General features: G+C 37.9%; 1 protein-coding gene across 2 annotated transcripts in view; it reads left to right on the forward strand.

Moving 5' to 3' along the window:
• Positions 1 to 10,810, forward strand: part of PPP3CA (protein phosphatase 3 catalytic subunit alpha) — a 196,567-nt gene extending 185,757 nt beyond the window's left edge. The window contains exons 12-14 of one of the 2 annotated variants that reach the window (XM_055795230.1): positions 2,918 to 3,015; positions 5,762 to 5,791; positions 9,043 to 10,810. In XM_055795230.1, the coding sequence (XP_055651205.1) occupies positions 2,918 to 3,015; positions 5,762 to 5,791; positions 9,043 to 9,236 (322 nt within the window). In that variant the 3' untranslated portion in view covers positions 9,237 to 10,810. The remainder of the gene's footprint in view (positions 1 to 2,917; positions 3,016 to 5,761; positions 5,792 to 9,042) is intronic. The other variant, XM_055795229.1, reaches the window with a different exon arrangement.
• The last annotated feature ends 635 nt before the right edge of the window (positions 10,811 to 11,445 follow it).

An 11,445-nucleotide genomic window follows, 5' to 3' on the forward strand; every position in this document is an offset into this window, starting at 1 on the left:
CTTCGTAAAACAGCACGATTAGTTTTCTCTGATGATAGTTGAGCAAACAGTTTGGGAAACCTGGCTTTCTACCATAACCTTGAACTGCAGGTTCTGGATCTGCTGTATTTTGTTGTCGAGCACTTTTTGAAATGTAGGATTAATTCAACAGAAAGCAGACTTTAATAGGCAGAAAGTCCTGAAATTAGATGCTCAGCTGATACATCTCATTTTTGATTACTTGCAGGTGATTGACGTCACCTATATGTCAAAGACTTTTTCAAAGGGGACTATGGGGCTGAAGCTTTTCAATGGTTTCGGGGATGGAAGAAGGGTACAGGATAATTCTTGCATGTGTCCTGTCTAAAGTGATACGCATAAGCCTCATAACTTAGGGTTTTAGCACTGTTTGAAACTGTGAGCCCTCTTAAATTATTTCATGAAAATCAATATTTTAAGCACTGATGAAAATCAGTCTTGATCTTCCCTGAAAAGTGGTCAAATTCATCTCAGAATTGTTCATGAGGTGATTTTTTTACCCCTACCACATGCATCCCAGCATCTCCAGAAGACCAGAATGGACTGTTTCTGGTAGAGGAGAAGCCACAGGTTGACTCAGTGAAGCTGCTTTTACAGTTCTTGGTTACTGATGGACCTTAAAACTTTGCAGGAAGGACTGAAGATGAAGAGTATATTTCTTCTCCCTTAGCTTTAACCAGCAAATACAGTGCATCCTTACTGTGGTCAGAGGTGTAGTCAGCAAATAAACAGATACCTCCAATGGGCAGTTTGGCAGACCAGTCTTCTAGGAGAACGAGTGACGTTTCATCCCAGCCATCATTGCTCCCCTGGGAGTACCTTTTCTCTTTTGCTGGAAAAGGTTGATTCTCCTCAGCTAAGGTGCCAGGCTTCTAGGCAGCAAAAATTATATGAGGTTAATCTTGCAAATTCTGTGCCTATAGGAAAGCCTGAGTTACATTTTTGGTCTTGGCAGCACAATCCACACATAACACACGAGTGTCTGATAATTGTGTGTAATCCTGCAAAGGCTGTGGTGGCACCATCATCTAAACTAACCTGTTTCAGAGACCTCTGAAGTTCCTGTTAGAGTCATTGCTGGTTTACGAAACTGATTTCACTAATTCTTGAAAAGCCTTTCCAAATGATCAGCACGTGATCTTGACCACCTTCAAAGGACTCAGTCGAATGTCTCTTCTCCAAACTTGAGTGGCCACTTTCCTCAAGGATGTAACCTGAATGTGAAACTGAGGTCATTTCAGCCACTTTAGTCTCAAAGTTAGGTATCAAACTAGCTTTGTATGGAATTTCAAAGGTTATAAATGAGCTTTGCTGAGAATAGCCACAATAGAATGATTGGCATAAACTCAGTGGAAGACTTCACAATTCCCTGTCATTGCCTCTCTCCAGCTTTGTTTCTTAAGTCTGACTTTTCTTTGGATATATTTAGACAGGAGGGAGGTAAATAAAATGTTTAATCAGTTTGTTTGCCTTTTTTTAGAATGTAAGTGAAGGACATCAGATAGAAACTAAGGAACACCAAAGGCTAAAAAAAATAATCTTGAAATTTGTGATATAGAGGTTTCATGGGAATATGCTGTTTAAAGATAATAAAAATACAGTGAATAAATTTATCCTATGAAGATGAGGCTAGAAGTGCCATTATGGTTTAATTAAAAAAAAAAAAATAAGAGAGAGAGATAAAATGGACAGAATTGAAAATGCAGATTATGCAATTGCTTGCAGGGTCAAATGATCAAGAGAAACCAAAAACTTTGGTGTGTAACTCCAGATGATGAAAGTGCTGTGTTAATTCTGGAAATATTTGGCTGTCACATTAGTTCTAATTGCTTAGGAAACCTACAAGGAAAACAGTCACAATTTGATTTTGACTATGATACAAAGAAAAGCATGTACAAGGAGAATTGTTTTTAAACTAAAAATAGAACTTGAAGAGTATATGTAGTAGGTAAACAAGAGTTGTTTGAAATACATGAGTAATTCAGGGCACATTGGTCTAAAGAAAATTTTAAGTAATAGAATTGCTGAGAGATGGTTTTGATAGACAAAACCACATTATCCTCAAGCGAATGTGGAACTAAATTCTGTCTTTGTGATTGCTTCCTCCAGCTTAATGTCGTTATGTATTTCAAAGTAAAGCACTTTGAAAATAGATTTCTCTTAAAGAATTGGTGTCAGGTTTGCTGCTGAGAAAGTATGTCATCACAGATATCACTACAGCTCATAGAAAGCTGTGTTTAATGGCTTATCTGGATAGAGCTGTTGTACTCCTCTAGCCATATATTAAAAACTGTATGTATCTGAAGACCAGTAAAAATATATTTAGATTTCCTAGAACATTTTTCTTGAATCAGTATCATTTTTAGCATACAAAACTATTAAGAATAGTGCTGGTAAGGGTGGAACTGCTTATTAATTTTAATGAACTTTTAGCTGCCTTTTTTTTTTAAGTGGCTGGTGGTCATTAATAAATAGTGCAGTGTCTGCTAGTGCAGACAAAAGCAAAACATTTTAAGTTGATTTTGGACCACATGGTGTAAGACACCTAAATACATTGTTGGCAATAACTGCTCCTTACGAGTTTGTGGGTTTATATGTATATGTTCAAAAATTATGTCATATGTTGTTTCATAGATGTAGATTAGAGTATTAACTATAGTGGGAGTCTGTGTATGGTGTGGTGCAAAGGTGAACCACTTACACAGCAGTGTAACTGCACTGGTGCTGGTGTTATCACCAGATATTCAGCCTGTCCTGGTGAGGAGAAAACCAGATCATTGCAGGGCAGGTGTAGCTTAAGGTGTCTAAAAGGTGTTCTGTGTTTTTGTTTTTTTTTTTAAAAAAAGAGACAATTGTTTACATCTGGGGTGTCTTTTTTTTTTTTTTTTTCCTTCTGCAGAGAAGAGAGTGAAAGTGTTCTGACACTGAAAGGTTTGACTCCAACAGGAATGCTGCCCAGTGGTGTGCTTTCTGGAGGAAAACAAACACTGCAAAGCGGTAAGCGTGTTTGCCTGTGTGTGTCGTTATGTGTAAAAGAAAACAATTGTTTTTCAACTGCAGAACCCAAGAAAATTAACTGCAGTCTTCTCTGAAAAAAATAAAGGACAGAATAAAAGAGGCGGTTTGTTGTGCTGGAGCATTTGTGAGCAGTTCATGTAAGGCCACTTCTCAAGACTCATTACATGCCACAGATTTTCAAACAAAGAGAGGGGCAAAAGGTCCCTGAAAATCAATTGTTCAGAATGGTAGATCAGCATTGCATGTGAGATGCACTCTTTCCACAGTTTACAGCATCTTTCTGTTTGTTTTGGTTTTTTTTTAAGAGCAGCCTTTGATACATGGAGTACTGAAGGTGCAGCTTAGATAATGACACTCATTTTATCTGATTTGTTCTTCCTCACAGAGAATCACCAATGGAAAATAGCTCTAGAATTAGATTTTCTCTCCTTGCAGTTCTAGGTGACAGCATGAGAATAATTTCATTCTGATTTAAGCCCAAGTGAAGGGAGGCTCTTGCAAACACCACATTTGCCTTGTACACAAACACAATACAGATTGTCAGTTCAGTTTTATACCAAGTGCTTCTTGTTACAGGAAATCTGTAAGTCTGTAGTAGGGCTGCTTTTGATGAAATATTCCTTTTGGAATAAGGAGCTGCAAAGTATTTAATTTACTGTTGTAAGCTCTCCTTTTTTTTTTTTCCTGTGTGTATTGCTGCAGAGTATATTGCAGGCACACAAGAATGTCTCTCACTTATTGAGGTTCTGTTGGCAGTAGATATAAGAAATAGAAATGCCTTACAACCTTTAACACAGTCTCAGCCTCTTGTTTTCCTGTTTCCTTCCTGGAGCATTCTTTCTCTGTATTTTCCCCTTTACTATCTCTTTTATGTAGAAGATTCAGGTATACGGTGGTAAACCTTCTTTCCTCTTTTTTTTCCCCCCTTGCCTTTTTTCTTTTTGATGACTTGTGTATTACAGACATAGTAACATTCTGCATTGAAAATGCTGCAATATGATTCCACAGGATACCTTTCTTAGTGGGGTTGTGGTTTTTACTTAGACTTTTCTCCATAATAGTTGCTTAATATTTGTGGAAAATTTGGTCCGAGGAAACTGCTATTGTTGCCCTGAAAAAATATTAGGGAAAGAAATTAATTTGAGAAAGTTGCCTAAAGTTTTTGTCACAATGGCTAAAGGGAAAATCTCCTCATACTGCAGTATCCTGGCTCAGTAAAATATTGCTATACACAAGCTTCTGTATTAGTTAACACATAGTACCCCATTTACCAAATAACCTGAATTTTACATAGTTTCTGTTAAACACACATTCATATTACCATATGTATTAACAGAAAATAAGAGTACTATGTTCTGTTGTGGAAGTATACATATTAGTCATCATTTTTTTTTTTCTACTGTGTCAGTGCTGGTTCAGATTTGGTTACTCATTTTCATTTCTCATCCTAGTTATGGTGTTTTCTCTTAAGTTTGCATTGGTTTCGTTCCCTGATTTTTTGCCGTCTCTCTTGCTCTGTAGCTTGAGAGGCACATAGGCTTACCTTGGTGCATGTGGGTTAGATCCTTTACTTCCCTATGCAGCAAGATAGTAGCATACATATTTTAGTGTTTATCTCAATTAATATTTAATGTCCTAAGTAAAAAAAAAAAAAAAATTGCTTTGGATTTTATGGAGGATGAAGAAAGCTTTTATGTAGGCGATCATAAGACAAAAAAAGAAGAGAGGAATTCCTAAAAACTTGGCTTCTTGAACTGTTCTCTAAACCAGAGAAGTTCTTGGAAATCATAATTTCTTTTTAAATATTTGAGCTGTACCATTGCTGTATTGGATTGCATTTGCTGATTTGCATCAGCTTGTAAATCTCTGACTGTAGAAAAAAAATCATCCCAAATCTGATGGGTAGAATTGAAATGAAATTATGTCTTTAAGAACAATGAATGATTTCAAAACAGTGATTGATGGTATTCATAACACTGCAGCAACCTCCTGATTACAAGCTATTCTCTCTCTGACCAGGCTTTGCCATTTTGGAGGTCCAACAGCTTTCAATCTTGTACCTATGTCCATTAATTTAAATATAATACTAGAAAGTTTTTTTTCAGAGACTGGGTTGACAAAAAGGATGCTTACAGGTGGAGCAGACTGGGCAAGATTGCAAGCAAAGGCAAAGCTGTCTGAGCAAACTGCCCTATGCTGAGGGGACATTTCTTTTAGTCAGAAGAGAGGGAAAAGTCATTCTAAAAAGTTGTATATGTGGCTCCCTTACCTTGTACTGGTGGCTAATACTTTTCAAACTGACATTGTAAGTGGTATGAATTTTGTGTGATGGCTTTATGCCATTTTTCCTTCTCTTTTGACAGGGCAAATCAAACTGCTCTTATTCAAAGCTGGGAGAATTACACAATGACCTTTTCAGGTCAGGTGTGGAATATGGAAGACATTTTAATTTTGTAGTTCTTTTGAGTCAAAAGAAAACTTCTCAACTGTGTCTTTAAAAGCTTTTAGTTTGTGAAACTTCTGCTTCAGAACAAACTGTAGCTTAATTTAGTCTGCAAATTATTGTTTTTGTGTAAGCATTTCTGTGTTTGTCTGTTTTGCCAAAATCCAGCACTTACAGTAACATTAGTGTTGTAGCTCCTTTGCTATTCACTGACTTGTTCTTAGAGTTAAAATCCTCTGCTCATTTTTCTCATTCGTTTTGCTACCCCTTTCTTCTCTTCAGCTACTGTTGAGGCTATTGAGGCTGATGAAGGTAAATTGGCCAGTCCCCTTTCTGTTGGTGCCACAACAGATAAGGGCTCTGCTGGGTGTATTCATTTTGCTGTAGCTTGTACAGATTGTGTGGGTGTTGGGCTAACAATTGTGGCTCGGTATTAACCAAAATGTAATTGCTTTAAAGGGGAAAATATTTTTTGGTGTTTTTTTTCTGTTGCTGCTGTTGTGGTGTTTTTTTCTTTCTGAAAGTTACAATCACGTTGGAATTCCTGTATGTTGAACTACACACTGAGTAATGCCACAGGAGGAGATCAGGGGACTTGGATTTCATGGGTCATAACTCGGCAGCAGCTCGTAAATGCTCTGTGACGCATAGCTCAAAAGCTGTGTGCTGGAGGCAGGGTCTTGTCTCTGCCTCAAACTATCCTCAGGAATCCCTGGTCAAGGAAAACACACAGCTTTTTATGAGTATTCTCTCTTTTTGTTCATTTTGGTTTTCCCTTTTTCTTTCTTCCTTCAGTTTGTTTCTTTTCTTTAGGTCACTAGTAAAAAAAAAAAATTATTGGTCTTTTGTTACAGTTCAGCGTGTTTCTGTTTCTCTTTAAAAGTAAAACAACATGAGACATTTGTCTGCAAGATGTCTGCTTCTTCTGGTAGTGGCAGTTTACACACTGGATATTTACATTAGAGCAACCATTAACACTAGCACCATTTTATCTACAAATATAAAGTCACTGGCTGCCTCAGAAGATTTCCGAATGTTTAGTATTGAAAACTATGGTGCTTTATTGACAGACCCCTAATTTAACCCTTAAGCAATTTTTAGCGCTATGGTTGAAGCCTAAGTAATCACGTATTGCAATGTAAAGGCACAATATTCATTCAGCATTATAAAGTTTTGGAAGAAGAGTTTTCAGAATTCCCCTTTAAAACAAAATTCTTCAGTTGTATTTTGTTCTTGCCCCTCAAATTTTCTGTGGGTATTTTTTTTTTAGTTAAAAAAAAACACCAAACAAACAAATTTGATGATTGCTGTCTGTTGGTAAGATGTGCCCTTTTGGCCAGTTGAATTTGTTTTTGATTTTTGTAAAGCAGTGAATAAAATTACAGAACAAACAAGTAAGAGAAAATACAACTGCTTTCTAAATAGCAGTGAGTAAGCTGCTATTTATGTTGGAATTATCTATTCCTATCGGCAATCTCTAATCTGCAGTGTGCATTCTTGTTGACAGTTTGGCTGTTTTCTGTGATTTTCTGTGACTGTGTTGTGTTTTAGTATACTCTCAATGTAAACTGCTAATCCTCATTGTCTGACCAGCAACTACAGCAGAGCACCTTCCTCAGTATTACAGATGATACTGTCTCAGCTTGAAACACAATCGATTGAACGTCCCCATTCTAGCAATATGCACCCTTCTAGTTGATTCTTGATTTGCCATCATTGCTAGTTAGACACCGTAACCATAGTCATAATGACTAGTCTACGTAGATGAAGAAAATGATGGAGAAAATGTTTCACCCTGTACCAATTGTTCCTCTGCAGTTTGATTCAGGGCTCGGTAACGGCAGCTGGGCTGTGCTACGGGCAAGCTCCAGGATGCCGAAAGTGTTTCAGCGTCAGCATGGCCATCCATTAAACTGTTGCTTTAAGGGATTGGCCTGGGTGCTTGTTAGACATCTTCATTTTTGTGATAGAAGATAAAGTAAAAAAAAAAAAGAAATAAAAAAACCCAAAACCTTGAAAAAACTCACTGTAGGGCCTGTTCTGTTTTCACTGCTCCATCCCTGCTCACTTAACTAATCACCATAATGTTGTTGTTGTTCTTCTGAGTTGAAGTATAATACATGTTAAAACCCATGCACTTCACAAAGTTTCAATATAACATTTGTGAAACTGGCGAAGGAACTACATCCTGAGGCAAACAGGATCTATCCATTTTCACGGGAACGGTTGGCAAAAATATCAGCATGGAAACACTTTCCTCGCTCCCCCCAAAATGCAAGGAGTGGTAGATTGGTACCAGGGATGTTCTAGGGTTTTGGGTTTGTTCACTTATTTTTTTTAATGGAAGTTACCAGCTTGTCCAGAATCAGGACTGCGTATTGGAAGGAGAGCAGGAGTACTTTGGGGTAAAGAAGATAAAGGGAGGGAAACAATACTGAATTTGATCTTTGAAACTCCCCTACCATTTTCTCCCCAGGGAGTTTACAGTTTCCTGGTACTAACACACCATTTCTGCTCTGTGGCATGTTAAGATAGTAGTGTATCAAAAGTGTCAGTTCTGGAAGTGCAGTGCATTGATTTGGTGCAGATCAGAGAATAACACACAGAAGGCTATGACATACTGTCTATGGAGCTGTGACCTGCTGTTTGCCTACAGTGCTTTTTTCTCTTTTGCTTTAAATCTAAAGATCTTCAACTCTTCAATTAAAGAGAGAACAAAATAAAATAAAATAAAAATCACACTCTAAAGATACGGTCCCCAGCCTGTGGCTGCCTTCTGAGGTTGGTGTGGCCTCATCAATGTTGCTGCTGAAGAGCAGATGAAAAGTCCTCAGCTTCAGTTGGAACTTTGGTCGTTTGTCAGTGTGTTTCCAAAGTTAAATTGTACAAATGTGCCAAAATTGCGATATCCCTGGTCCGTGTTGCACGGCATTACTGCTGTTTCACTCAAGCTTCTTTCTAGAAGTCCAGGGACGTGTCGGGGAGGATAACTGCCCTGAGTGATCAACAAGCAGCTTGCCTGTGTTGAGAGCACAAGGCAAACCTGTTGCAGGGTCACCCCAGATTTCCCATAGCTTTAATGTATATCCCGCAAACTGGCCTCTCCGCGTCATCACCACCTGTAACTGGCCAGCACTTTTTCCCCTGGTCTTTGAAAGTCAAATGGGAGTTCTGCCTGATGAAGATGTTACGGCGAGGCACACTGTCTTTAAGGCTGTAAGTGATGATGACAAATGCTAACTCACCAGCTCACGGCTGTGCTCTAAACATGGTTCCTGATTGCAAACTGTAGTTTCCTGTCAGCTTCTTAGCTTTTTAAGCTGAACCCCAGTGGGCAACAAACAAAATATTGTAAGTTGATCCTGTTGAAAAAAGTAGTTGTGTTGCAAGACACAGTGGTAGTTAACCCCCAGCTCTAAGTACGGTAAGGAGTCGGTCGTGTTGTCAGATCTTCTCATTGTCGCCTTCGCAAAGAAGGACTTTTGTACTCATTGATAAGTTGGGGGAAAAGCTGCCGAGAGTTTTACCTTGCTAATTTTACTTTTTAATAATCCTTTATTTAGCTATCAAAGGATTTTCACCCCAGCATAAGATCACTAGCTTCGAGGAGGCCAAAGGCTTAGATCGAATTAATGAGCGAATGCCTCCACGCAGAGACGTGCCATCCGATGCCAACCTTAACTCCATCAACAAGGCAATCTCCACAGAGACTAATGGCATGGACAGCAACGGCAGTAATAGCAGCAATATTCAGTGACCACTGTCTGGGAGGGGGGTTGAGCTGCAGGGCGCGATGGGGTTGCTGCACATCAGCAGTGGGATGTTCTTGCCTCTGATAATAGCTTACTTGCTCTGGGGGCCAGGTTTGGATTCAGTTTACAAAAATCATCTATGAAGAGATCGTCAATTTTAATTTGGTGGGAGGGGGGGGTGGGGGAGAGACACCTCCTTTGGATATGCCTTTAAAATGCTTGTAGAAAAATGAGAGCTCATGCTGGTATATATTGCAAAGTTAGGGGAATGAACGTGTTTTCCTACTGCATTGGGAACGTCTAGGTATGTTACTGAAAGGCCTTTTATTATGTTACTGGACATGAAAACTTTGTTTAATTTCTTACTAACTATTGTACGTTTACAGTTGCAGCACTAAACATGGACAACATCAAAACATTTTTAACAAAATGTACAAACTAAATAAGGACTATTTATTGATAATGTTTTGCTACTCTTGTCAGACAATGGCTATGAGATAAATTAGGCAGTCTTTAAAAATATAGAAAAAAAAGAAAAAAAAAAGAAAAAAAAGAATGTTGGAAATTTAAAATGCCAAAAAAAAAAAAGGATGGAGAGAGAGAGTGAGAGAGAGCGAGAGAGCGATAGTTTAATTTTGTACAGATTATGCTTACCTCAGGTTTCTTTAGTGTGCTTCAATGCCCTTCTTTAAATATAACACTTATCTTACTAATTTGGCAGCAATTATCCTTTTCTTTGTTTAAAAAAAAAAAACTGGAATAATGATAACATATTTCTCTTTTTTTTCTGTTTATATTTAGGGGGTTTGGTTTGGGGGGTTTTCTGGGTTTTTTTGGTAAATCAAGTCTTGGTTGTGGCTTGCTGAATTTAAATATTTATGAGTGGTGCATTTTTAAGTATAGTGAACAAGACACCATATTAAGTGCAGTGAAAAGCATCTATATTCTGTAAAAATCTGCCTATGCATGTTTTTTAAGAAAAAATGGCTGTATAGGCCTGTATGGGACTGTAATGCGCTTAGTGGTCTGACTTATACTGGAAATGTATGTATACTGGCGTACTTTATATTCTCTAAAAAAAAAAAAATGCTTAATGCCTTTGAAATTTTGTAATCAAAAAAAGCTTTGAAAAATCTAAGGGGAGAGTATTCTTAAAGTTTTTAACATAAGCTTGTCAGTGCACATATAGATGGGTAGCATGTTTAGCAAACCTTGTGAAATTTAAATAAGTTTGTAGTTACATGTGGAATTCTAAATGCATGATAACTGTTAATGTCATAATGGTTTAGTCATTTTGTTCTGTTCTGTCATGTGCCACAAAATGTGTAATTTTTTCACTTTTTTCCCTTTGTATATCAGTTACGGGTTTCAACTGGTTCATTCTAAAAAAGAAAAAGAAACAAAACAAAACAGTCCATTAATATTTTTTAACAATTGTATAAGTGCCCAAGTAATTCACTACAGCCTACAGCCTTGCCTTTGTAATTTGACTTCGAAATGTTGGCAATCAAAGCATGCACTTGTAACAATGAAAGAAGCATTTTATATTACTACTCAATAAAAATGTGCATGAACTTAAGCACTCTTCCCTTTCTTGCTGGCTCAGTTGCAGAAGTGCATGCAGGCACATGCGTGTGCACTTGTTGCTCTCTTTTGCTTTGGACAGAAGACCATCTGTGTAAGAGAAGAACGACTCTTTTCACAATTCAAGGTCAGTTCTTTACTAAGAAAAAGCTTATTTTCTTACCCAACTGTTTTAGACTACTGAACATCTGCAGACTTCCCCCAAGTTCTGGTTAGAAAGTTGGATTTTCAGTAAAATGAGTAGGACGTATCCCACAGGTAGAGTGCAGAAAAAAAAATGTATGCTTCCCCCCCCCCTCCCCCCCCCACCCCCTCATCTGGAGTGTTTGAAAAGGTCAATTAATATCAATTACAATATTCCTTTAAGGAAAAAAAAAAAAATCAGCAATTTCAGCTGTCAAATGCTCTCTGTTTTCAGTCAAAGGTGAACTGTCAAAGTTCTGCCTTGTTCTCATTTTCTCCCTAACTGTGCTCAGCACCCTTCTACAGTCCGTCATCCTGCAGAGAACTGATGGGTGATGCCAAATGGTGTAATATTGTGGGTGCTGCTTTAGTCTTCCTTTCAGGTAGCATTTTGAAATGTTGGCTCAATGCCTGCGCTCTTATGTGTTTTTCCCACTTCAGCTCCTG

Source organism: Falco peregrinus, chromosome 2 (genome assembly GCF_023634155.1).
Source record: "Falco peregrinus isolate bFalPer1 chromosome 2, bFalPer1.pri, whole genome shotgun sequence".
Classification (NCBI taxonomy): Eukaryota; Metazoa; Chordata; class Aves; order Falconiformes; family Falconidae; genus Falco; species Falco peregrinus.